Source organism: Podarcis gaigeae, assembly GCF_964106915.1.
Source record: "Podarcis gaigeae genome assembly, chromosome: 13".
Classification (NCBI taxonomy): Eukaryota; Metazoa; Chordata; class Lepidosauria; order Squamata; family Lacertidae; genus Podarcis; species Podarcis gaigeae.
Window position 1 is genome coordinate 32088706 of NC_139689.1, and position 27900 is coordinate 32116605.

At 45.7% G+C, this 27900-nt stretch overlaps 1 protein-coding gene across 1 annotated transcript; it reads left to right on the forward strand.

Annotated features, from left to right (window-relative positions):
• Positions 1-1507: 1507 nt before the first annotated feature.
• Positions 1508-27606, forward strand: CAVIN1 (caveolae associated protein 1). Its single transcript, XM_083708849.1, has 2 exons — positions 1508-2478; positions 24789-27606. Exons 1-2 carry the CDS (start codon positions 2053-2055, stop codon positions 25470-25472), a joined length of 1110 nt encoding a protein of 369 aa, XP_083564975.1. The 5' UTR covers positions 1508-2052; the 3' UTR covers positions 25473-27606.
• Positions 27607-27900: the final 294 nt, after the last annotated feature.

Sequence of the window (27900 nt, forward strand, 5' to 3'; positions counted from 1 at the left end):
AGGCTGTGTTGAAATATTCCCCAGTAGGGTTGTTCCCACCATTGTGGTGGCCAGAGGACTGGCCCATGCTAGGGTTTGTTGACAGCAGCAGTTCATTCTCTCTGATATCCATTGTGGAGCTGGGATGCGGACCTGGAGCCAGATGTGCAGTGGGTAGGTGCTTGCTATATTGTACAGTACTTATGCTGTCCTGTGCTACACTGACTGTGCACATAGCAGTTTACATAAGGGAACCCAGTCATAGCAGCTGACTAAGGATGTGAACTTTGGATTCCCCACATCCAAGCCCTATCCTATGGCACTGCACTGCCACCAGCTCTCACATTTTGTTGTCTCCTAAGGAGAGGCTAAGGTGCAGAACACCAAGATATGTAGATAGGACAACCCCCCCCCCCCAGCTTTTTCAGACTCACTTGCAAAACAGCTAATATTGTTATTTTGCTTCACACTGGGAGACTATTAGTGTATATGCTAGAAGATAGGTCTTTCCCCATGAAAGGGCCTACCCCTTTCTTGATTATTTGGAACAGACATTGGTATTTTCTTCCCTTTGGTTATACCACAGAAAGGCAAAATTAGAAGCTGATGCCAGGAAGATGTCGCCCTTTCGTCAAGCCTATTGCATGTGTCTACTGATGTTCCTTAAAAAAAAAAAAAATACTTTGTTGATATATTTTTATTATTTTATTTTATGCCCCTTCGGAGGCTTTTGCCAAAAGGCAAACTGTCTCAAACTTTATGGAACAAAGGTGGTTTATGAATGTAATTAATACATAATAATCTACATTTAAAAATAAAAACAGGGCCTGTCGCCTTCATTGACTGCACCAGAAAACAGCCAGAATCATCCTCAGATAGGCCCTTTGCATCAGATTCACAATCAGGATTTGATTTTTCACACTACATAATATCGCAACTGTTGCTTATGGGCATGGGTAGGCAAACTAAGGCCCGGGGGCCAGAACCGGCCCAATCGCCTTCTAAATCCGGCCCACGGGCGGTCTGGGAATCGGCTGTTTTTACATGAGTAGAATGTGTGCTTTTATTTAAAATGCATCTCTGGGTTATTTGTGGGGCATAGGAATTTGTTCATTCCCACCCCCCAAAAAAATATAGTCCAGCCCCCCACGAGGTCTGAAGGACAGTGGACCGGCTCGCTGCTGAAAAAGTTTGCTGACCCCTGCTTATGGGCATGGTTGCCACCTGCAGCAGATAGTGTTCTCATGATCTTCCCTTGCCTACTCCCTCCGCATTATATACCAAATAACTCTCCTTTTAATTCAGATCGGGTTTCTGAAGTGCATCTGAGCTGAATGTGCCTGCTCTTGCAATCACATCTCTGCAGTATAAATGTGCTCACTAACACAGCCAGTTGCGCTTGGTGAGTGATCCAAGCCACACGTGCCCTAAACTGTCACTCTGTGACTTTAAAAGGAAACGCTCCACTTTGTGCAGGCCTGGGTGAAGGCAAGGATCCCTTTGGGTTTGTCCCAGCCACACTTAAACATTTGCAGTTCTGTTCAGGGCTGTCAGTTTCTCATTAGCAGCTTTGCACAGAGCTTGTTTTGTTTTGTCCCCTGCCGCCACCGCCCTGGATTCCCCAGAAATCTTGCTAGGAATCCCTGCCTTCGTCCTGTCTATTAAAATCAGAGGCTGTTGAAGCGCTGCATTCCTCTGCGAGTGAGCGAGCGAGCGAACCCTGCCTGTGCTCGCATGCTAAAGCCGTTGCCTCCTCTCCAACTATTTTAATCATTTCAGAAAAAAAGGGGTGGGTCTGCCAGGCATTTGGCAAGAGGCTCCTTTCCTCCAGTTGAGGTGGAGTCAGCCAATGGCCTGGAAGCTTGGAAAATTTTGCAGGACAGTTTCTCCGGACAGCTTTGCAAGGGTTGTGCCATTTCAATTGAAGCACACATCCACACACTGCGCTCTTGGCTTCTGGCTCGCCTCCCAGATCTGAGAGATCTCAGATTCAGCCTCGCCTTCTCTCTCTCTCTCTTGTCCCTGCAGTGTCAAACTTCTCCAGGCTCTGCTAGTCAGGACTCCTGAGCAACCATGGCAGACACCACCCTCCAGATCGTTGAGCAGCCAACAGTCTCTGAGGCCTCAGAGGAGCCAGCAGGTGAGACCGAAGAACCCATCAAATCTGACCAGATCAATGGTGTTATGGTTCTTACCCTTCTGGACAAGATCATCGGAGCTGTTGATCAGATTCAGCTGACCCAGAGTCAGCTGGAGGAAAGGCAGCAGGAGATGGATGGGGTGGTTTCCAGCATCCAAGGGGAGCTCGCCAAGCTCACGAAGGCCCACTCCACCACCAGTAATACGGTCAACAAGATGTTGGAGAAGGTCCGGAAGGTCAGTGTCAACGTCAAAACTGTCCGGCAGAACCTGGAGAAGCAAGCTGGCCAAATCAAGAAGCTGGAATCTAATGAGGCAGAGCTGCTGAAGCGCAGGAACTTTAAAGTAATGATCTACCAGGTAAGGGACCTTTTGATCTCTCCCGCTTGTGTCTTTTTCGGTTGGTGCATAAGACCGTCCAGCATGATGGCGCCTCTTGCCTTCTATATGGGGCTTCCCAAAATTCCCATGCTACAGCACGCCATATATAGGAAATTCAGGACTTGTGTCATCACTGGAATCCTAAAGAGAACAAATGTATTGCCCAATTTTTTTGCGAAGATTCCAGAGTTCGCCTTAAATGCTACACCAGTGCAAACTTTGCAGGAATTTGCCAAAGAAGCGTAGAGGGAGCTGGGGGGGGGGGGGAGAAATAACCTGTTGTCTCGTGGCAGTAGAAAGCCATCCAGTGTCCTTAAAGCTACAAAGCCTGGAAATCCCTTTTTCGGTTTGTAAAATGTGCTTATTGGGGCAATCATTTGGGAAAGCAATCTGCACATTTTCACAGTTGTCTGTTAGAGAAGTAGCATTGCAGGGAGCACACTCCAACTCTGCAGGTTTGGTGCTAAGTCAGAGCTCTCTGTCCCTTGGGTCTGTGCTTTCTACTTTCCCTGCAAAACTAAATCTGATGCAGTGTGGGTTACAGATTCTTTTGGCCCTGACCTTTCAGGCCCTGGAGCTTTTTCACCACTTCAGTGAGAGGTTGCTTTGTTCTGCTGTTTGCAGTCCTCTTTCTAACACGTTTGCTGGCTAGCCTTACAGACCTCCTAATATCAAACAGTTCAGAATAGGCAGCTCTGAACCATGCTTCCTATTCTGTGGCGGTCTAGCCTTTAATACCTGTGTTGGAGGAGAAGTGGGACATTATGAGATAGGTTGCCCTGTCCTGTAAGGACAAACACACACACACACACACACACACACACGGCTTAGGACAGAAAACCTACAAAAATGTAGCTGCGTCTCTTACTATCGCAACATGAAAGGGGATCTAGTTATGTCTGGTTGAGGAATCTGGCAAGTAGCTGACGGATATAGCCCTCTGATTCACGGCTTGAGCATTCTCAATTATATCATGCCTCAAAGGCGGGAATACTCCAGTATATAAGGGTTATGAACACCACCAAACCAGATTTATAAATACACTTTATCATCGGAAGCCTTGTAGATTATGTTGAGGGAATTTCAGGCCCCACCAGTAGGAAAATTGTGCAGGAGTGAGGAGAGAGAAATGAAAATGCAGCAACCAACGGAGGAGTGAATAGAAAGGAAAATCTGTCTGTGCTGTTTTACTTTTCAGGGCATTTTGCAAATATGAACACAGATACTATTTTGGTTGAGATATTTCCTCTCCCTTTTCACTGGAGTTTAGTTATGAGGTGGTGGCAAAATGCTTTTGGGGTTTTGTGGAAACCAGATCAGCAACCTGATCTTGAATAGGTTCTTGAACAGTGGAGCCTGGGGTTCCAAGATGTGAAGGTGCAGGGATAGTAAACTTTGGACTCCGTAAAGCACCTTCAGGGTCTGGTTCCCCTAGAATGAACTCAATAGGCAACATGGGTGTGGTTCTGTTAGATGTTGGGTTACTGTGGTGCAGTATAGTGGTTAAAGGAATGAGCCAGGAGCTAGTTCAAATTGCAGCTCATCCCTGGGGGAACTGGGTGACAATGCACAGGTAACAAACCTTCAGACCTGCCTCTGTCATATGGGAATAATAATATTAACTTGTAGTAGAGGATGGTTCTTAATAATTTCTCAGAGAGCCCTGTGTGCAATAGAGAACTCCCATCAAAAGTGCTATATATACTATATATATATATATATATATATACACTAAGGCTGCAGCCCTATGTGTCCTTACCTGGAACTTGAAGTGAATTACCTTAAACTCAGTGGCAGTTGTTTCTGTCTAAGCCTGCATAGAATTGGTTTAGCATTGGCATTATAATGTTATTTTCTCAGTGAATACCAGATATTGATCAGATATACAGGAGGTAAATTTCTCAGACCATGCAGATAATGGGTTTTCCACCCAACTTGCCATTTTTCCTTTGGCCATTCAAGATATTCAAGGACATCCCAGTAAACTGACATGTCTTGAATCACAGAAAAAGATAAATAAAATGTAAGGGGTCCTACAAATGTTGGTCCATAAGAAAAATCCCAAAATCCACACTTACTGAAGTGATTATTCAGTGATCCTAGTATCACACTACTAGACCAAATGGTATATTCCTTTTTTTATGATGATCGTGTTATTTTCTCATTTCTACCTCATGGTTGGAGACAACAGGGATTTTCTTGTTTTGGGGGACAATGGGAGGCATGATAAGGATAGAACCACTGGAAAGCCATAAGCCATGCAAATGGAAGCCATTAGTGCCTTTCCTTGTACCTCCACAAAGCAGCATTCCTTATATGCAGCTGCAATGCTGCCTACTATTTCTATTTGATATGTATTAGATTTTATATCTCACTTTTCCTACAATGGGTTCAGAGCAGCATGTTAACCTCACAACAATCTTGTGATGTAAGAGAGGCTCGCAGGGGAAACCTGCTGGCATATTCTGATGTCTCATTGAGTTCCACAGGGCTTACTCCAAGGACAGCTTGTATAGGATTGCAGCCTGAGGGATGGTGACTTGCTGCAGCCACTCAGATAGCTTCATGACTGAGCTAAGGACCTGAATCCAGGATTTCCATTTCCAGATATCACACTCTAGCCAGTGCCCCACCATGTTGGCTATCAGTAGGAGTAGCCACCTCATAGTTGCCCATTGTGGAGTGTTGGCATTTTCCAGTGGCTGAACCATTGGCTGAAATATTGTGAGTCTGGAGTTCATATACCAGCATTGCCCTTAAGAGTCACATGCATATAGTCTCACGTAAACATCATTTGTTGATTTATCTTTGAAATGGGAATAATGATGGCCAACCCTGCAGGCCTATAGTAAATGAAGGAAATGTAGTGATGGCACAGGGTTGTGGTGGTGTGAAAATGAAATTAGACTCACGAAGGGCTTCTGTACACCATAGAGGGCTGCAGGAACAATGATTAAATGCTGCCCTTTGAAGCAAATAGAGAGCAAGCGCTTCCCTCACACGTAGCCCCATAACACAGTGATTAATCACAATGGACTGTAGGGGGCCTAGGAAAAGCTGGTGGTGTATATACCAGAACCTTGCCCTGTTGCAACAACTTTTCAAACAATGGGAGAAAATAAATTTGCTTTCAAAGGGGGATTTTTTCTCACTGAGGTCAGCCTGTACTGTTGCTGTGGATGCTTCTGGCACTGTTTTGTTTCAGAATTACTCTTGTCTTGCATGCTGAACAGAGCTTGCCATCTGGGCCATCTGGGAGAATTGGGTTGCGCTGCTAAAATACTAACATTCCCTGTCCTGCAGCTATAGGACTAACACTCTGAAAACTCTCTAGGCAGCAGAGTTTGCAGCCTTCAATCTATGCTTTTGATTCAAGCTTTCAGAGAATCCCATCTAGGATGACTGAGTGGGGTGGAGGTGGGGCACTATATGAATACTGGGGAGTGGGGTGGCAGAGCAAGTTTGGCGCCATGATCTGGGTGAATTATTACTATCAACCACATCAGAGGCGGATGATTTCCTCAGAACTTATTAAAGCAGCTGCTTGCACGGGTGTGACTGTGAACACTGCAGGACGCACTTTCGTTGTTGCTTCATGCCCTCATCAGAATTAGCAGATCAACATGCTCCAAGTTTATGCGGCCTGAGTATGGCCTGGTGTTTGCTGAGGCTACTTGAGTACAGGGAGTGAGGACTGGCAGGCAGGAGTGCCAAGGTCTGCCCTCTACTTCTACTGTGTCCTGTCACCATCACTTTGGTTGTCTCCAAGGCCCAAGCCACCTGACCTTGCCTACACAACTCACACTGCAGCTGACAATGATTCTGTTAAAAAAATAAAAGAGTCTGAAGCGTGTTAGGCAATACCTAGAGCACAGTAGACAGTCCTGAGGAGCCCTTCTTTAAAAATTTCGAAATAACTGCAGTCTGTATTTGGGCATTTTAATGCATTACACACTCAGGCCTGAGAGTCAAATGTTGGCTGTTTCTTTGAATTCTCCTTAGGCCACAGCCCTCACTGGCTGTGTTTTGCACCCCAAATATTTTTGCCTGGCTGTAACATGCCCTTCAACTCTGATAATGTCTCTTGCTGGCCTGGATGGAGGATAGAGAAGATTTGTGTGATGGGTGTGTAGAAACCAGCCTAGCATACGAAGGTGAAATGTAAATTTGTTCTTCTGCCACTTTTGCCTCTGATCCCACCCACCATTGCCATCAGGCCCTTGTTCAGAAGGGAATGTGGCCCTCATGCTGAAAGCGTTTCCTCCACCTCTGCAATTACACAATAGCAAACCCTGGTTTATCACTGAACACAGGTTTGGCATTCATGATTTTGGTACAATACGTCTGCAGAATCTTTACAATTTGAAGGGTGCACACTTAAAACATTGTAGATAATACTCCAAAATGCAATGTGTGAATTGCTCCTTTGTGAAAATAGAATCAGGGTGTGGCAATTGTTCTGGATTTATTCAATCTGGAATGAGTAGGTGGTGTTATGAGTACCTCTTGTGCTGACTCCTTGGAAATGCTGCTTGTTTTCCTGCCTGGGTCATTTGGAATTCCAGATCATTCACAGTCATTGACTCCTGTCTTTGGTAGTGCTGTTTAGATGCCAATGAGATGGAATTATTTTTCCACATCTTTCCGTTATTCCTTGCTTCTCCTCCCTTTGTGTGTGATGGTGGTGGTAGCATCCTTGGCTTACAGTAAAACAGAGGGGCAGACCCCTTCTCACTTTTAAAGGCAGTGGTGGGAACTTAAGGCAAATAGGAGAAAGAGTTTGTTTTTCTAGATCTCTGTCTACATTTCCTATTTGTTCCGGCCACATGTAATCTGACAGTTGTACTTACAAACACTCCTATGATTTTGGAAAGAATGCTGAAGAAGCTTTTTTTTTTTTCGGTGTAAACACAAAAGTGTAGGTGGGTGAGGGAATGACTTTTTCTGCAAGGTGATTGCCATGAATCAAGAGGAAGAGAGAACGATATGGGCTGCCAAAAACCCATCCTTGATCACCAGAAGCTGCATCCCAAGTCTCCCTTTGGCTGTGAACTACTGTCGGGCTGCCGACACCTCTTCAAACTTTCCAACAGAACCACAAGGCAGACAAAATTCTTGGAGATTTTCAGGGTTCTCTTATCTACGCCGTGTATTGAATTCATACACAAAACCTTGAGGACAGTCATTCTTTACTCCTGTATGCAAGCCCTTCATCTGTTCTGATATATTTACTTCCACACCAATTCCACAAGAGAAGAAGATGGTTCTTCATTTGTCCTATATGTAACAGGAGCAAAACTGCAGAGAGAACCATGATTTGGCCCAACCTGCAAATGGACTCTGTGATATACATGTGCACCCATGCTCACACACTCGGGCATGTGGTTTGCAGTGTCAAAGGCTACCTCACCCCACCTATTCTCCCCTCCTCACTTTGGAGTCTACTGTAACACAGCAGCCTCTCTTTGTCAGAAGAACAACTGCAACTCCTAGCTGCTGCAATGTGCTTTTGATAAATGAGTTTTTGTCCTTCGGTCGTAAAAATCCATCCCAGTTAGAGCCGCAGAAGGCCCTATAAGGCCATGCCTGCGCCCTCTCCTGGGAGCCAGCTGTGGGATTGTTCTATCTATTTTCGGACTCACTCATGGCCTCAAAGCTGCAGTTCCCCAGTGACACCCAGAGAATTCAGCTTCATGGTTCCCATCGGCACCATTTAAACAGCAGTATCTCATGATAATCTTTGGCTGCTAGCAAAAAAGGTTACTTTTTCAAATTTCTAAATGAAGAAAAAGCTCTGTATCTAGATGCATAGCGTTGTTTCTCTGCCCACGTAGAATGCAGAATCTGAAGGATTTATTATTAACATGTTGCTGCTCTTGCTGTTTATTTTAAAGCAACTGAGGCTGGAAACATGGCCTTGTTGGAATGCTGTTTGCATTGTCGAAACAGATTGTGCGGTGCAGCAATAAACTGGCTCAGAACAAGGCAGCTTGATGGAAGGAAGCAACATTTCCCATTGGTATTCAAGATAAGATAAAGTTGGGAAGAGGATAAAAGTGGGGCATGGTGCCATAGTGGTACCTAAGTTGTAACGACAGCTACAACAATAATAGTACTTGCGGGCCTACAGAAATAAATGCAGCACACTTTTCAACTGGAAGTAATTACATCTCATTCCAGCCATGAACAAAGTTGTATCGTTTGCCAAACTTTAGATATCAAAAGAGCTTGCTATCAATCTCAATGAAATATTTATGGAGCCATTTTATTTCTATCCTCTCAATCAGCATTGTTTATCGACTTGCAAATTCAGCAGCCCTTCCTTGAGAACAGGGCAAGTCAAGAAAGCCTTTACATGAAGGATGGGGGCACTGTGGCCCTCCACATGTTGTTTGACAACATCTCCCATAATCACTGACAACTGTCCATGGCGCCTGAGGCTGATGGGGCTTGGAGTCTAGCAACATCTTGAGGGTCACAGGTTCCATAGCTGTGTTTTACTGAACCAGTTTCCTTTGGAGTCCAGAGCACTGGGACCATACGGTAGCTTTGTACACTTTTTCTCTTTCAACAAATGTACAAGCTGAGTAGGCTTTGCATAGGCACAGGCAATCGGTGCTAATTCCAAAGCAATAGAAGTCTAGCACCCCTAAACCCTGGAGGAAAGAGCACAGCACAGTAATAGTGTATTTTGCATGTTCAGTGCCCAGCATATGCAAGCAGAGCTGGGAAAGATTCCTGTCTCCATCCCTGGAGGGTTGCTAAGGCAGTTCCCTGTGTCCCTGAAAACAGCTCTTTCACCAAATCAAAAAGTTATTTTACTTTGCCATGCCTTTTGCAACCACTGACATGCAAAACTGATTTTCAGCCCCACCACAATTTTAGAATTGGGTGTGACATGACTTTAGACAAAGAGCAGCTGCACTATCCATTAAGCAGGCACCTATTGTTTGACATCAACTGACAGGTTATAACAAGAGAAAGAGGAGCAAGAGAGAGCACACACATGCACACGCTCTTCACTGTGCTCTCCGGCTATAATACAGTTTGGGACAGTGAGAATTCATCACACTGAGGCTTTACTCACGGGTTTAGCGCCATGATTTATGTGAGATGGAGAAATGGGAAAGCAAAATTCACCAAAAGTAGAGAAAAGAACAAGTGAAGAAAAGCCATTTGGGGAAGAGATTTGTTACCGGAGGAAATATGCAGTCCAAAAAGTACTTTTGCATAAAAGCAGACTGCCCTGAAAAGTTTTATTCTAGGTGCATTTGTCACAAAAGGGAACCAAGCCTACCTGTGGTCCTTTGTCAGGCTTCTGGAATAAATTCCAAACCTGACAATGCCTGCAAAACAGAACAAAGACCAGAGCAGGAGGCTTTTGTTGATTTTGTATCATGTCGGGGGAAGGAAAAGCAGATTAAACATTTAGAACAGAATGCCACAGGATGTTTAGTCTGCACCTTGAGGCAGATATGGCTTAGGTTGGGGCGTGTGTGTCTCACTCCACCTTCTGCAGGCTGTCTAGTTGTGAGTTATGAATAGCTTCAGGGAGAAGGAGAAAGAAACTCCGGAATCAGTCAATTGACCTGTTTGCATTGAAATATGGGATACACATTTGAAGCAGAAAGTGCATTAATTTTCAGAAGGAAATAAAAGTTATTTTTCGGTTGCAAGCTTTTAGGGTTGCAGCACAACCTCTTTCCTTTTTATCCCCAAGACCCTCCCTGCCCCTCCAAACAACCTTCAGTATCTGACAGATAAAAGCAGGCACAAATGTGGTCAGGTGAAATGAGAAAAAGACTAGCATTTACTTCAGTAATGAGGAAGGAAGGCACTTAATAGCGGAACATAGGAAATTCTGAAAAATATCAAATCACAGGAAGGGAAGCCTCTTGTTTTTGCAGCCTGCAAAAATCAGGGTGGGGTTCTTAAGCACCCGACAGGTCATAACTCATTGGTGGTGGGTTTGTGGTTACCTTGGGTGAATCACAAGTTCTTCAGACCTGGAATAGCAAGTCACCTGTGGCGAGTAAGAACGGTCCACAGCAAGACAAGAAAGGAAGCTTTCATTTCTTTGTGGGCTGAAAATGCCTATTAACATAGGTGTGTGAGAGCAGGGGCCTGTTACTTTTTGGGGGGATGAGGGAATTCTTTGCCCGGCTGCTATGGGCACCTTTGCTTGCGCAACATCCCTGCTGCCGTGATATTGACTTGGCCTGCGCCTGGCGGCTGTGGCTGTGCTTACCAAGAAGCCTTTGGCTCCCTCGATGGTGCCCACTGATCATTCCTTTTCCTCATCTTAGCCCAAGAGCATCCATGGACCGTCGCCGGAGAGCATGCCCTTTGGCCTTTCACCGGAGAGCATGCCCTTTTTGGAAGACAGTGAGCCTTCTGAGCCTTCGGAAGAGACTTTGCCTTCTGAGAATGGGCCCTGGCCCCAACCAGCACAGGATGAGAAGGGAGGCAGCCACTCTGGCCCAATGGAGGCAAAGCCATCCACGGATCATACTGAGCCCCTTCTCCTGAGACTCTGAAAGCAGCTGACCAGGCCCCTGCGTAACGGCTGCTGGCCTCATTGAGACCCAGGGCCCTGCTCCTTCTGCTTGCAGAGAGGTCCTGGTTCGTTTTAGCTTCTTGGTAGACCAGAGGGCGGGGCAGGAGGCTTCTGTTTTAACTATTGTGCGCCTTTTTGCTGTGTTTGCCTCGCTGCCTCCGGAAGGGAAGGAGAAAAGGAGAGCAGGATACTCAGAGCTCTTGGGTGCTATGCACTGTTCAGTTTGTAATGCAGCTTACTGGGAGAAAGGGGGAAAGAGAGGAGGGCCACAAGCTCCACCCTTGGCCCCCACCAACTTTAGCCAAATCATGGCTTCCCATAGCCTTCTCTTAACAATTATAGGGCTCTCACAAAAGATCCCTCTGGTACCCCCCCATTTTTCTTACTATAAAGCAGTATAAATATGAAATAATAATTATTATTATTATTATTATTATTATTATTTAATTAATTAATTTTGAGCACTGTATGATAGTCTTGAACAAGGTACAGCTTCTCCTGTTGCTTTAGCTTATCTTTCCATGAAAGTGGGAGGGAGTCTGCAGCCATTTTGAAGCTCAGTGGGAGCGGATTTCGGGCATGAGGAATTCAGAGTATGCTCCAAAGGGCTGCTCATGGATACAATCAAGATTGCATTGCTCCCTCTTTTTATGATGATTATTTTTATTCCTCAGACTCACTGTAGAAATGATAACGATCAAAACAATGCAACTAAAGAACTAGGTTTCAATCAACAAAAGCCGGACACGCCCTCTTTCCTCAAATGAATATGTGCTTTTTCTTGCATGCATAGCCTATAGTTGGCTACAAATGTAGATGCTCCTGAGAAATAATTCTATGTGGTCTAAAACCCAGGGTGGAGAGTCCTCTCTCTCCACGCCACCTGACTGGCACCATTCCTTTGAGGAATTGTTGTGCTTTACATCCCACTGAGCTGAACACAAGGATATATTATATCTTCTTGTCCTCCAGAAACACCCTCTCAGGTCCTCTAGAGCTTCTTTTCTCCTTTTCCCCCTAACATGCTTCGGAACATCACCATCTGCTTAACTGCTTGGTTTGGCTACTGCAGTCTTAGGGAGCTGGCAGAAGATGAACTAACAGGTACAAGCAGTCTGAGAATGGCCACAAGCTCTGGACACTCCAAGTAGACATTTCCCTGAGGTCAGTGCATGAGAAGGGGTCCGAGTGTTGGTGCCGCCTTGCTTCATGTGTGCTTTGAGCCTGGCAACAGGATCTACCTGCTGTATGTTAGCTGGCAAGTGACGTTTTCGAATCTGCCTCACTGTCGTGCAAATTAGTTTGCCCTGGCAAGGTGGCGCATCTTGGCAGAGTCCTGCCCAAAGCAATGTGTGTGCCAAGGGGTCACGTAAATGGAAATCATCTCCTCTAAGTTTTTGGACAGCATCAAATTCAAGAGGTAGCAAAATTAAAACTGAACAAATCATGGGTCTTCTGAAAATCTAAAGTGCATTCTTCAGGGATTGATTTGGGTCCTGAGTATGAAATAATAATGTATATTTGGCAGCCTTTGTACTTGAGCAAAAGGTTTGAATGAAAGTAATGCTCCTCTTTAACTCAGCTCCACAAAATAAATATTTCATGGGATTTTGAGAGACATCTCTACAAGGTTTTTTTCTTTTTTCTAATCCACGGATGGGTAATCCCACCCCAGATCTATTCTGGTTCCCTAAAAATACCATATTTGAAATACTGTGGGTTGGTGTTGGACTGCTAGTTCCTATTGAAATCATTGGGACAGATTGGGCATGTCTTAATGTAAGGCCATTGATTTCAGTGAGAACTAAGCTAACAAACTTTATCTGGAACGTGCTATGTGTGTATGTGTGTGTGCATCAGCCTTCCCACCAGAAATTTTTGACTGCAAAGCTGAGCCATCCAGCTGTCAAAATTTAAACTGTTGGCTCCTAAGAGCAGAGGCCTGTCTCCTATAGCTTAGGTTGCCTTGCACAATAACAGTGACTGGAACCATAATAGTAATCCAGCAGGAAGTTCTCCTGAGCAAGCTTTTGTGAAGCTCCCGAGCTTATGCAGGAGAATATTCTTCATTGTACCTTTTATCTTTGCTGTGCAGAAGTCAGCTACTATAAGGTTTTGCTTTTGTTTGTCTTTTTTAAAAAGAATGTTCTGTTCAAAGCTCAAAATAGGCCCAGCTTCTTGTCCGAAGAAAAGTTTAGGGGGCCCTAGATCTCTTGCAGCATTTTAACGAACTCCTATTATTAAATCAGCTTTGTAAACAAACCCACAAAAAGTTACCAGTCTGTTTTTATTTATTTTAAAAACCCCTTACTAGCCTGCTGGGGACTCACAGAAGAAGCTGAAAAGAGCTCTGCCCCTCCCGCAGCTGTCCACTGGATTTTTATGGGGTGTATGGAAAAGGAGGGCATCTCCCCTTTGCCAGCCTGCTTGATTTCTGTGCTGAGCCCAGAGGAGGGAAAGGGTGTGCCATTCTGCCTGAGCCAGCCTACTCATTGTGCTTCATCAAATTCCATGCCTTTGTCTGCATGCAGCTCCTTGTCACTTATCGCTAGCAGCCAGCAAGTGTTTAAATACAAGGCTGCATTAAATGTAGGTGTGGCCTGCTGTTTTCACACTCAACGACTAGGAATCCTTGTGTTAGCATTTGCGTTCCCTGAAAGCAGGGCCCAGACTGAGGCTGACCCCATACAGGTAAATGAGTGGGCTGTTCTTCAAGGGTGTGACGCCACTGTGACTTTTGACAGATGCATATCAAGCAGAAATTCACCCAGATAGGGCTCTTTTCAGCCTTGAGGTCTAGCAATGGGAAAAGGAGGATCCTGTTGAACCTCAAGCCTGCTGTGCAGCTGTTAAAGGCATATAGAGCCCACGTCAGGTGCAGCAAAGCTGGCAACTGTGTGCTGGATGGACATCCCACATTCCATTTGGCAAAAAGAATGAGCAACCTCATATATGCTGTTTCTGGGCAGGTCATCTTGGTAAACTGGAGCGTTTCCTGACCTACGGCTACATTTGCTGCTAGGAAATAAATTTATCATCTGCCTGATCCCAGTTGTAGGCTTGTTCCAGTTTGGAATTTTAGCTGTCCAACCACACCCTCACTGAGAGAGGAACGCAGATTTCAGATGCTTCTGTAGAGTGAAGAGCCTCATTATTCTCCTTGCTGGGCATAGGAGGCCCCCTCCTGGCGTATGTGTTTCAAATTCCTGCCTTAATCTCTCCCTCCTGAAGCCGCACCTAGCGGGCAAGGCCAGGGAGAGGAGGGAGGATGTGGAACAATGAAGTGCTTTGCTATGACTAAGAAGTACAGAATTCACACTCGGCTCCTCTGGAGGCTGGAGAGGAGCCAGGATCCCAAGCAGATTTCTGTTGCTTCCAAATGCACATTTAAGAAGTCTCCCATACTCTGCTGGTCTGGGATGGACAAGAGTAGAGTTAGGCAGATGGATAGCTAGATTGTACAGGTGATGAGATCTGTGTCTGTCTAATCTTCATCAAGATTTTAATCTGGAGAAGAGATTGCCCAATTAGGAGCTTGCTTTGGTCCCAGAAAATTGTTTTTTTGTGTAGTATTCACCCTTGGGTTGGATAAAAATGCCCACTATTTATCACCGTTGTTGTTCTTGTAGAGAATTTATGGGCTGCCCAAGCTTCCAGGGCAGCACATAGATAAAAGAATAAAACATTACAATAACATTATCTCTCCGGGATGTGTTTCTGTTTCTAGGGGTGATACCTTTCCCCTACACTGCATGTGCTATATTTTCTTTCTGGGAAAATCAACTTTCCGTTTGGATGAAAGAATGGATGACAAACTATAAATAAATAAAGTGGTTTTCTTTCCTGCACCCTCCAGAGAACAGCACATCTGTTGTTGCTGCGATTGTAGTGTAGTACCTAGTTGTATCAAATGTCACAGGCATAAGTTTGATATTTGTGGCAGCAAGCAATGTCACTCTCCCACAGTCCCATCTGCAAACCTTGTGCCATTTTTTTAAAAAAAGTTTGTATTTTCATTCATTCATAATGCAATTAGGGATGCAGTCATATGCCTACTAATTTAGTAGGCATTACCCAACAGCATTTCTGAGTAAACATTGAGAGAATTGAACTACAATGCTGTGCATGCTTGCTTAGAGTAAGCCCAAGTGAGCTCTATGTAATTTGATTTAAACTACATAAGGAAAAGTAATGCAGCTGAGGTGGAATCCTAAACATGCTTCCTAGGAAGTAAAGGCCAAAGTTGAATTTGCACAGTAGATGTAACAGTGCCCTGATTTTCTTTTTAAAATTAAAAGCATCTATAGAAAGTTGCAAATTTTATCTAAATAATATAGGATGAGGAAAGGTGCTTAACATTTAACCCTCCAGCTGTTTTTGCACTCAGAATACCCTCTCCCCCAGCTGCTGTTCCCACACAGGATATGTTTGGCATCCCAATTTACATTTTGTGTAGTTTTGGTTTACTAATGAAATAGGGATGAAAGTAGGGAAAGGTTGGTTTTTCATTGGAAAAATGGATAGTAGCTTTTGCTTATTAAATTTTAATTAATTGGGCCAAAGTCAAGCAATGGGTGGTATTCAACTAAGTTTCACTCTGAGTAGACCCATGGAAATTAGTCATATTCATTAATTTCAGAGCAAAACCTAGCTGAATACCATCCAATAAATAAAACCCTTTCGATCAGTTGACAGCTCATTTTACAGGTCAAGCAGTACAGCAATGCACCAGTCCAGCATAAGAGCTGCTTTTTTAAAAAAGGAAGGAAGGAAGGAAGGGTGAACACAAGCAATGTCACTTCTCCACCAAATCTGTGCCATGCCATTCTTCGAACCTTTTCTTTCCCATCCATTATTATTTGGAAGCTGAACACTCTCCCTCTTCAGTGCCAGAGTGCACAATAACCCTGGTGTTCTCTCTCTCTCTCTCTCTCTCTCTCTCTCTCTCTCTCACACACACACACACACACACAAAATAAATGGCAATACAACCATTTCCCCTCTCTCAGCTTCACACAAAAATTATTACAGGTAGATTTGGTATCACACTGTTGTCCTTGATTGGAGACTTAGGACACCATCACACAAAGGATGAAGACAGACAAAAAACAGCATCCCACAGCTGTGGTACAAGTCTGGCTTTGCAACTAAAATGACAGATGTGAATACAGTCAAATCTCCATTTACATAACCATCTACCTCTGGTTATGTAAACTTCGGGATGCGCACGTGAAAATCTCACAAGTATTTTAACGGGTTTCACCCGCATGTGCATGCACAGAAGCGGTCCTCAGGTTGCAGAAACCTCGGGATCCGAACGGACCTCCGGAACAGATTCCGTCCGCAACCGGAGGTACCACTGTATACTGGTCAGGCAACTCTTTGCTTTTTATTTTATATTTAAAGTTCATGCATTTACCTATTCATTCATTGCATTGACTCTTTATTTTCCAAAAAGGAAACTTCTTTTTAAAGCACAAAAAATGGGTGACAAGGAGGTTTCTTGGTGGCATCACTGGAGGTCCAGGTTTGCAGAGCTGCGACATCCCCCCCCCCCGACCATGATACTGTAGGAGAATATGCACATTTGGCTTGATCTCATTGAGGACCCAAGTGCTTTGAAAACATCATTTTCTTGACCCAAAGATTAAAATATGGTAGTGACGTAAGTTCACTGGCTGTCTGGATAAGCCCATATTTATTTGGCGCTTGAAACCATGCCCCTTCCCTTCTCTTGAAGCCTGAATTGGGCTGACGGTGCCGTTGTTTTTGCTTCTCTCATGCAACCGCACTCTCAGGCCTTTAGCTGTTCCCTCCGCCACCCCCAGTTTTGTAACGCCAGGCCCCACCAGGCTGGGAACATCACTCGTCTTTGTGTCTTGTTGGCCTTTTATACGTGAAGGGGAGTGTTTATATGTGTTGTAGCAACCAGGCGGTTTGAGTGTGCCCATAAAGACTGCTGGATCAGTGACTCACTGCTCAGGAACGTGGACTTGGATGGGGAACACATGGAGGGGGAAGCAGGAAGGAAAGCTGTCCTGTGGAGCTCACAAGTTGGGAGGGAGTGATACACAGCTGAGCCCTTCTACTTTGCCTCCTTGCAGCTCCCATAAAGGTGTACCCAGCCTTCCCAGGACCTGGAAATTAAGGACTTTGGAGTGCACAAACCAGACTCCCCTCTTTCCTTTCTGTGTGTGACAGACAGCAGAGGTGGGGTAGTGAGGATCAGCAACAGCACTCCCTTTTGAGTCTATATTGCTTCCAGGACAAAGGAGCCAATTTGCTCTTCCTTGTTCCTCCCAGTAGATTCCAGTCCCCTTTTGTGCCTTTGGTTGTGTACGCACACAAACAGCAAGCTGAGGAATTAATGGTGTACTAGCATCCTTGCTTGCTAATTTTCAAAGTGTGCTCTTGCCAGGGAATCCTGAGTTCCTCTTCCTCAGGAGCGAATAAGTTTCCTCAGTGGGGACATCACTATCAGCAGGTAAGCTTTCCTAAAAGGCTCATCTACTCCTGAGCTTCATCTTAATGCACAGCCACATGGGGAATGTTGGATGCATTCCAGGGCACAGTCTCAGTTCACACAAGGTAACGGCTATGAGACCCAATCCAGGCCCCATGTGAACTAAGTACAAGCCCTGGAACAGGCCCCAATTTCCTTCTGCAGTGTACTGAGGGTTTCATGGCATACATCAGAGGTTCCTCATGTGGAAAGGGTACCCTCATGGCAAAACATTTATTGTTTCCAAGTGGCAGGCTGTGTGTCTTACTCACAAGTTGTTGGTGGACTGACTGGGAGGGTTCCAGACTGCCACTTTGCAGGCCATGCCAGGCTAGACTCTTTGCCTGGCAAGCCCATCCATTTTTTTGGTCAATTTTACTGCTAAAGGACAAGGAGTCGTTTTGAAACCTCAGAACTGAAATGGACTATGCCAGGAAGTGCTTGACCAAAACTAGCTAGAGCCTCTCTTCAACAGATCTGCTTGTCATTTGTATCATCATCATCATCATTAAATCTGCATCCTTATATCTCAGGGTGGTTCACAGCATAAGAATACAAGATAAAACACAGTCTAGGGTGCACATGGATGCGCTCATGTCAAGTGTGCTCTAGCTTAGCAGTTTCAGTCACAAATTTCTCTACTCAGAATCCAGTGTGGATTGTACCAACTGTTCCCAGAACATATTGGGGAGGGGGCGTGGCAGGGAGCCAGACTATTTCAAACATACCATCAGAGGTGTTTTGTTGTTGTTTTTTTGAGAGAAAATTCTCTCAAAATCCCCACCCAAGACTGTGCTGCTTCCGGTCATCCATCCCTTTTCCTCCCGCTTCTACCACAAATTTAAATGTGGTAGTACAGTAAGCCCCACCTGTTCATGCCAGTTTTGAGAATACTTCCATTGCGTTGTTGTGTTAGAATCATAGAATTGTAGAGTTGGAAGGGACTATGAGGGTCATCTAGTCCAACCCCCTGCAATGCAAATATTTTGTCCAACATGGGGCTTGAACACATGACCCTGAGATTAAGAGTCTCGTGCTCTACTGACTATGTGCCTTCTCCAGTTTTTGTTTGTATGCACACTGGCAGTGGGATAAGTCTGTATATTCTTGCATACTTTGTTGAATGCTGAGTACTGTAGCTGCTGTTGGTCATAGCTCACTTCCATTTAAGTTTAAACAGTAGAGCTTGACAGATGGATGGTCTTGAAACTTGCAGGTTTGAAACCTTGAGGACTTGAAACCTGCAGCTCTTTAAAAGAACAAAAGCTCAGAATCAGGATTCTGCTCTGCATGGCAGACCATGTTCCATGATTTGTGGTGTAGTAGTTCATCATGTGTGCCATAAGCCGGGGGGCAGTCAAGACAGGACCTACGTGCAACAGAGGGGAACTCGCCCTTCCTTGCACAAATGTTGTAAAGCCAAGAAGGAGCCGATAAGGATCAGAGTTGTCCGGATGTGGCCGGCTTCCAGGTGTAGCTATGCCACTCTGGAGAGGGGGGCAGCTTTTGTTCAGGCTGTCATTGTGTGACTTCCGGGGGAAGGAAGTGATTCCTGGTGTTGCTGGTCCAGCGGTGGCCAGAGTCTCTGGGAGATGAGGAATTGCCCTTGCAGGTGTTGTTGTGGAGAAAATTACTGCCCTTGCTGGATTTGGGGGCTGGGGGGTGGTGGGATATCCTGATTCCGAAGAACCACCCTTTCCCCCCAGAGGCCACATGTGAAGTTTGTCCCAGATTTGCAGACTTTATTACTAAAGCAGATGTTGGTGCTGCGTAGCCAGTAAAAGACTGGAAAACCAGGGCAGCTTGTGTGAGTAAACAGCAGAGGGTTTGGGTTAGAAAAATCACTTCTGCTCTGTTTGATTGTAGAATGGGTACTCTCAGTGCCAGAAACTGAGAATCCAAGATTCAAAATCCCACTAAATAACTATTTCTAAAGTTTCCGTTGCTGTTGTATGATGGGGTTTTTCTTTACCAGCCTTTGCTAACCTGGTACTCTCCGGTGGTTTTGGAATACAACTTCCATCAGCCGCAGCCAGCACAGCCATTCTGTACAGTTCAGCACTGGACCTGGTTTTTCTCAGGCATTGCACTGCTTGTCTGGCAAACATAGGTCACCTGCAAACCTTAAAACAGTAATATCTGCCTGATACCTGACGAGGGCAACACTAAAAGTACCACCATATCCAAAAACAGTTTGTCAGAGCATGTTGACCTGGGTAAGAAGGACTGCTGTAGTCATTTGATTACATGCCAGATAGATTATTTGAGATGTTATCGCAATAACAACAGCCCTATGAGGTAGACAAGTGTTTTTATCGCTGTGTTGGGGCTGAAAGTTCATGGCTTACTTACAGCCACCAGCTGAACCCATGCATAAGAGGAAAAAAGTCTGAACTCCTAGTTCAACACATTCTGTTATCACTATGCTACTTAAATAGCCAAAGTCCACGTTAGAACCAGATTCTGTTCTCATTTGCAAAGCAAGCAGCCCAATCCTCTGGATGCCTGTAAAATGGGTGCCACTGTAGCCACATACACACTGTTGAAAGCTACTTGTTGAAAGTTACTCTAGGTCTAGGATATTTGACCAGTGATGCTAATGCCCCACCGTGCCTCCTTTCTTCCAGCAAAGATCCTCAAGGGATTGCCTTGTGCAGAATGGCTTCTACCATGACGGCCCCTTTAAGGAGGCCCCAGTCCTCCTTTCCAGGAGACAGTCAGGCAAGCCCAAAAGAAGAGCAGAGTAGGGAGCAGCTGGCACCACCAAGACCTAATGAAGGGCTGTTGGAGCTCAGAAATTTAAATAGCCAAGAGGTAGTAATCAGAAGTGGAAGAAGTCTGGCTTGACGAAGAAGGAAAGAGAGAGAGGAACAGAGGCCTGAGGGACAGGCATCTCTAGTATCTAGTGCAATTTCTTTCTCGGCCAGGGCATGGAGGACCTGACAAGAGGCTCTCCCTACCACCTTAGTACTCTTGGTAGAGGATATTGGGGAACCTGGCCATTTGAGTGCCCATTGGGTGTCCTTAGAAGGCACGAACAAGAGGACTGATCCCTTCCCTATATCCCATAGCTGTGGGAAAGGGGCTATTGGGGTGCCCCATGCCCCACAAGCTAGAAATAACCCATTGTGAACCACCCAAGATGATTGGGACTGGGGTGAACTCCTGGTGTCTACAGCAGATATCATTGGAGAGGACCCAGGCATGGAGAAATGTTAGAGAACTTTCTGAGAAGATATTTCTATTGCTTCGATAGTTTGTAAAAATTTGGGACTGTATTACCTAGGAAAAGGTGTGAGAGATTGGGGGCCTCAGATTACAGCAAGGGCCACAGCTCAATCCATCTGGAGCTGCTGCACTTTGCCTGCTTTGCCTTGAATTAGGACTCATGTTTGAGCATATTCACCCATAGACTGTGGGAGAGTCAGTGTGCCGGTCCCTTTGGGCAATGTAGCTCTGTCCCAGCTTAACACCTGCAGGGCCTTGTATGGTATACCCTCCATGCAGCACATCAGTTGCATTGCCTGCCACACCAGTGCAGCTCTCTGGACGTTTTCCTGTATTGGTGCAACCCCACAAATCATAAGCTTTTCTTTGTCATGTTTGGACCCTTTCCTTCCTCTGAGGAGCTCAAGGTAGCTCAAGATAGCTCAAGGGCTATCTCATTTTATTATTGTAAGCAACATGCGAGGTTGTGAGACAATGACTTGCCCCATGCAAGCCAGTGGTCTTCACAGATACGTGGGGATTTTCAGCTTGGCCTTTTTCTCACATGTCAAGCCTGCATTCTAGCTACTGCTGCAAAACAAAGAAGCCCAAACCAATCTGTTGAAATGCTGTCGTTAATCACGTTGCTTGAAGGGGTGGTGACCAGAAATGACTTCTTAAAAAATCATTTATAAAACAATCATAGCAGCATTACGGTGTAATAGCGCTATTCTTTCATTTAAAAACAGTATAGCTGGGAAAGCATTTTTGCACTGATTAAAAGATTGATTAAAAAATAAACGAGGTCATAAAGTGGCCTAAACCACAAGGACTAAAGTGGATGCGTGCTGAACTTCAACTGTGAACTGCCCTGTGATCTTTTGATGAAGGGTGGTATACAAATGTAATAAAGAAATAAAATGGTCTCACCCACCACTGCTATATTGTACCCACTGTGCTCCAAATAGCATGGCAACTGAAAACTCAGTTGCAGCTCTGATAGTAGCTTACAGCAAAGGAGAAGTTTGGGGTCAGTATGTAGGGGTCATAACACCCTTCAACTGCTTGAATTAGGTTGCCAGAGAAGACCATAATACACCAGTTTTTAAAATTTGTAATATCCTAATTCATTATTTTCGGCATTATAGCAATCAGATAGTGTGAATGCCTGACGGCTTAAAGAATGAAACAGACAAATTACCAGCGCCTAACTAGGAATTCCAAGCAGGATAGAGTTTGCTTCGTTCAGGAATTCCCTCTGCAAAAGGCAGGGGCAAAGGACAGTTTGGGCTTTTGCTGGACAGACTTGAGGAGGGTCTTAGAAATGTTCAAGTTTCCCAAAATCACAAGATTCTTCATCAGGCAGAAAAGTTTTCTGCGTGGGAAGCTGGAATTGTCAGTGTTCTGTTGCCTTTCCTCCTGTGCCCCGTTCCCCGTTTTCCCTTGGGCTTGGCTCGTGACTTTTCCCAGCAATTCCCTGCCTCCCGCTCCTCTACTTTTCAAATAGTACCATTCCAGGAGTCATAAATCTGCCTATCTTTCAGCCCCAGTCCCAACGCTGTGTACGGTGGTGGCTATTTCCAGCGTGTCCCAAGAATGCCAAGCGGGGGATGCACGCTATGTGCTGCTTGGGTGAAAACCAATATCGGTTCCAATCTGCCCCCTCCTCACCCACATGCCTGCCTGCACGCTTTCCTTCTGCATGCAGGCACACCATGGCTGGGCCGGGCTCTGTTCAGAGAGGAACAAGAAGTTGAATTAACAGCACAAGGCTTGGTCTAATTCTGATCTGAGGTGGCATCCCAATATCTAGGAGGCAAGACTTCAAACTGCCTTGTGGGGGGGCAACAGAGGATAACATAATTGTGAGTTGCTTCATGCAAAAAAATCTTCCCATCTAGAAGATTGGCATGTCCAGGAGACCAAACTAGAACCTTTCCCCCTGAGTTTACTGCATAAAGGGATTATTATTCTTTGCATGGTAGAGTGTACATGTCATGGGAGCCCCCACCCTGAAATGGTACAGTCCTGACTTAGGATGACCAATGCAGTGAGAACAGGTCTGTCTGCAGCTAGGAAAGTGATGGGGAAATGCACTGGAAAGCGTGGGTTGAACAAATGGTTAATGGGAAGATGAGTATACTCCACAACAAGCAAATCAGGGTGAATGCTCATTGTCATATAAATGTCCCGCAAACAAATCAGAACGAGTGCAAGCAAATCAGAGTGTATGCCCAATAAACAGGTTGTTTGGAGGAGCCCATTACTATTCAGGGCCTATTACTGAATTACAGTATTTCCTAATCATAGCATCCCACTTTCCTTTTTTGCTGCTTTGGGCAAGTGCTGTATCAGACCATATGCACCAGAGGGCAGCCTTGACTTTCAGCATTTTTTTCAGGCAAGTGCCACAAACTTAATATATTAGTCATGGTGTCATTCTCCACTATGAACAAATTTTCTGACAATAACAATAACTTAGTGTAACGTAAAGCAAAGTACATATGCTTTGAAATAGTCACATACTCTTCTCCCGCATAGGCCTGCCTCTATTTCACCTCCTTTCTCTGTTGTTTCCCTGTGCTTATTATGGATTGTAACTTCCATGGTGCAGGGACCTGTCGTGCCTGTTTTCTTAAAGTGTCAAGGACATGGATGGTGATAGACAGATTTAACAATATTGTGGAGGAGGTGGAAGAGGCTTACGGGGTGTGTGTGTAGTTTTGCTACTCTTAGCCACTCTCAAAAGTTGATTATAGTTCCTTATTTTAACAATTTCCTCCTAACTTTACTGCACCTTAGTAGCTCATAATCCAATTACAGGCTGTCTGCTCACACTGTGAACTATCAGTCCTCACGCAGCACATCAACCACGAATTATAGTCCAATCAAGATTATGAAAGTGTCTGCTTTTGCAGAATGCCTGAGAAAACAACAACATAAACTGGTGAGGGTTTATGTCTAGCAGGGCACACAACGCAATATAAATTGGCTTGGTATAGCTTGTGCCCCCCAAAATTGTACATTGGAAATAAAGGAAGCTCTAAAAAATGTTCACAAAATGTCACATGATGAGATGGATGTTTTCCCAAATGCTGCCACAAACAGTAAGCAGTAAGTACCCACAAAACTTGTGCAATCACATTCTTCACAGCTCTGAACAGTAACAATATATGTGGGAGAGATAATTATAGTTTTGCCATGGGCAAAATACTACATTGGACTGCTCTGAAAATGTGGTGTCTTAAAGGGAGAAAGTCCTTTAGTGGTGGGGCCAGTGCTGGGTTGGAGAAGGTTTCTGCAAGGTGGGCTTCTTCCACATAGGCAGGCCCTACAATTAGGCAGCGAGAAACAGCCTCAGGCAGCAGCAGCCCTTCCACTATTCTCAGTGAATCTCCTAAACCAGGTTTAGGGGACTCTTGGCCTTCCAGATGTTACTGAACTAAAAGTCCCATCAGCCCCAACAAGCGTGGCCAACAGCCAAGAATGATGGAAGTTACAAGTTCAACAACATCTGGAGGGCCAAAGGTTCCCCACATCTGCCCTAAACTAGCCTGCCACCATTAGGTTCAGTGGAGGCTGTTGTCCCATCACCAGTGTTGAAATGATTCAATTGCCAGTGCAGGACATGGAATGAGGGGCATCACCGTCTCCTTTGCTCCATTCAAGATGTGCACTCTGCAGCCCAAGAAAGCAGCAGTTGCCCGAGCCACCTGCCGGAATTGGCCCAGATAAACTTCTGGTCACAGGAGCTAAGAGGTTTCCGTACCCCTGGTCTACACTGATCGGCAATAGCTCTACAGAGTTTCAGGTAGGAGATGTTCCCAGCTTTAGCTGGAGATGCTGGGAATTGAACCTGGGACCTTCTGAGCTTCAGCCCTTCCTCAAGAGAAAAGAGACACTTGTTAGTTGTTGTAGGGAAGAATTGAAGACTCCTTCAGTGGGGATTGCTTTCTCTCCACAGCACAGGGAATGGGGCAGCCAGCATTAAGAATCTCATGATTTCATTCTTGTGTCTTGCAGGATGAGGTGAAGCTGCCAACAAAGCTGAGCATTAGTAAGTCTTTGAAAGAGGCGGAAAAAGAAGGGGAAGAGGTCGTGGTGGATGAGGAGCACCCTGAAGAGGAACATATTGAGCTCTCCTCAGACGAAGAGGTGGAGGTGGAAGAGATTATTGAGGAGTCACGGGCAGAACGCATTAAGAGGAGCGGCATGAGGAGAGTGGATGACTTCAAGAAGGCCTTCTCCAAAGAGAAGATGGAGAAGACTAAGGTGAAGACCAGAGAGAACCTGGAAAAGACCAAGGTGAAGACCAGAGAGAACCTGGAGAAGACCAAGCAGAACCTGGAGAAGACTCGACACAACTTGGAGAAGAGGATGAACAAGTTGGGCACCAAGATTGTCACCAATGAGCGCAGGGAGAAGATGAAGACCTCCCGGGAGAAGCTGAAGAAGTCCTTCACTCCTGACCACGTGGTCTATGCACGCTCCAAGACAGCTGTCTACAAAGTACCACCTTTCACGTTCCATGTCAAGAAGATCCGAGAGGGGGAGGTGGAAGTGAAGGCCACTGAGATGGTGGAGGTTGGTGGGGATGAGGCAGAGAACACAGATCTGATGAGGGGTGAGAGCCCTGAGATGAGCACCCTCTTGCATATTAAAGAAGAGGCGGACACGATGCTGGCAGACAAGAGTGACAGCGAGTGAGGCTAGAGTGGCATTGGAAGACCATCAAGAGCTGACCATGTAATCTTTCACGTTTCCCCTTTTTGGCCTCACATGGGTGTGCACTTACACACACACAATATATATAGATCTTGCAGCCCCGCCCCCCAAATGCGGCACCAAGGTGCATTTTTGTATATTTCTGTTTCAGCGTATAGAGCACAGGACTTTATAGCAATCCATCAAACACCATTCCTACGACCGAGAGCTTGCTTTGCCTGCCAGCCTGCTGTGGCAACACCCCTCGCCCGCCCACCCCAAGGTGCTATCAGCAAAGCAATCCATTTGCATGCCCAAGAAGCATGCTGCCTCTTAACTATTCTCCTTGGGGCTCAAGAATGCTTCCAGGGACCAGAAGACGAGATTGGACGGACAGAAGGAAGAGCAGCGTGGTACAGAACCGAAAGAAGGAAGGGTTTGGTACAGTACTTTACTGAACTGGGGGAGGAAAAGTGACTGGGGAGGGATGCAAATGTAATGCCATGCGATGGTGCAAGAGGGAGGTCTGTGCACCCTGCAAACCATTTTTCAAGGGATTATTTTTTATGCAGTCACACTCTAAGGGCCTTATATTTGCACACATCTGGAACAGCAGCTGCCGCTGTGCACGCTGGAAGGAGGAGAGGAGAGGAAAGGTGTCAAGGCAGGGTCCCCTCCAAGCTACTTGGGCTGTTTGCTGGGTCTGGCCAGGAGCCACGCTTGCAACATGGCTCCAGTGGTCAGTGCTCAGTGCTCATTTCCTGGGTTAGGGCATGGTGGGGAGTGGTAGACCAGTAGGTGTGGCTGTGAAAGAGGACAGAGAGCACAGAGAAAAGGTGGATTGTGAGTCTTTGGCTGCAAGCAAAGTGTTAATAGCAAGAGCCAAGAGGAAACTCTTGTCCGGTCAGCCAGCCACCTTAACCCTTGTCCCTGAGCTGGATTCTGCGCACTGAAGATGGCTTTCTGCAGTGCCTGGGTTCCAGGTCAACATCTGTACCTTCCTGCTAGGCTGACTTGCAGCAGCCCATTTTTAACTCAGGCACTGCTATTTGGGTGCTCTCCAGTGGGGTACCCATATGGGTTTGCTGTCGTTATATTGACTGAACTTGCTGCTTGGGGAGGGCTGTGGGGAGGGGGCGTTCAGTGACCCAAGACGTCTTCGTTGTGTGGGTAAGGTGCTTCTCAGCAAACTCCCCACACTTCCTTATAGCTACCTCTTTGGGCTCCCCCCCCAAAGTTTGTGGGTGAAGCCTCACTTTTCCCCCCCAAGCACCACCAAAAAGAGGCTTCTTTCCATGGTGTTCAACACATGCAGCTGCGTACACACACACATCTCTGGTGCACCAATTCATGAAGTGGTTGAGCAGCCCCCTCTTCCCCACCTCCTGCTACGATTCTCCCACACTCCCGTGGGATCAAGGAGGGAAAGTCAGCAGCATGCTTGGTCCCCAGCAGCAAACTCTGCCAGGGTTCCCTTGGCAGTGGTGCCAACAGGGCAAAATTTTGGGGCAGACATCTCAACAGATTGAGCAGGTGGGCCCCCAAACCTAGCAAAGGCAGCTTCATCATATTTTGAAACAAGTAATGCCCATTGCTACCTGCAGCAATGAAGTAGTAATGCATTGTCATATAAGCTAAAAGGCCATTAAGTCCAGAGCCTAAAACAACCTACCAATGACACTGTACCTCCACCATTCCATGCCCAGCATTTCCACCACAACCTATACCAATGCTGCCTGCTCTAGCAACTCAGCCAGTAGCTTGGCTGAGCCATCCATAGCCCAATAAGGTGGTAGAGGTGTGTGTGTGTGTGTGTGTGTGTGTGTGTGTGTGTATAGGGATGTTCTTAGTCAACCATGGAGTGTGCAAGCTCCCACCACACTAGAGTTTCCAGTGAGCCTTTCTGTTCTTGTTACGTTGCTGTGGATCTTGCGTCCGGGAGAAGACAGGAGTGCCCAGAGTACCAGATATGCTTGGACTTTTCTTAAGGCCATCACACATAGGGCAGAGACCACACACCACTCTGGGGCGAGAGCAAGGGGCAGGGGGAGGGTTGTGCCAAGCTGCTGCATTGTTCCTTTTCTAAGACTGCATCCTGGTGAGCAGCATGACTAATAAACTTCCTTTTCTTAAAGAACAGGTGTGAGGTGTTTGCAAGGGGCAGGGGGGAGAGCGGCATCAGGCAGGTCACTCAGGCAGGTGCAGCGCAGCACCAAGCCACACACATTAAGGGGACTTCCAGGCTCGCTTTGTTTCAGGTGGGATTCAGTCACTGCCAAATTCAGGTTGTGCAGCAAAAGCCGACCTGCTGCTCTTGCTAACCATACTTTCTGTGCTGTAAGGAAAGCAACGGGAAAACACACTGGAAAGTGGGATAGTGGTTTCTTGACACAATATTGTATAACGTCACTGCAAACAAATTAGAATGAAA

Coding starts and splice junctions, on each gene's coding strand:
- CAVIN1 (XM_083708849.1), top strand. CDS start 2,053: ATGGCAGACACCACCCTCCAGATCGTTGAGCAGCCAACAGTCTCTGAG. Junction 2,479..24,788: donor TTAAAGTAATGATCTACCAG/GTAAGGGACCTT, acceptor TGTGTCTTGCAG/GATGAGGTGAAGCTGCCAAC.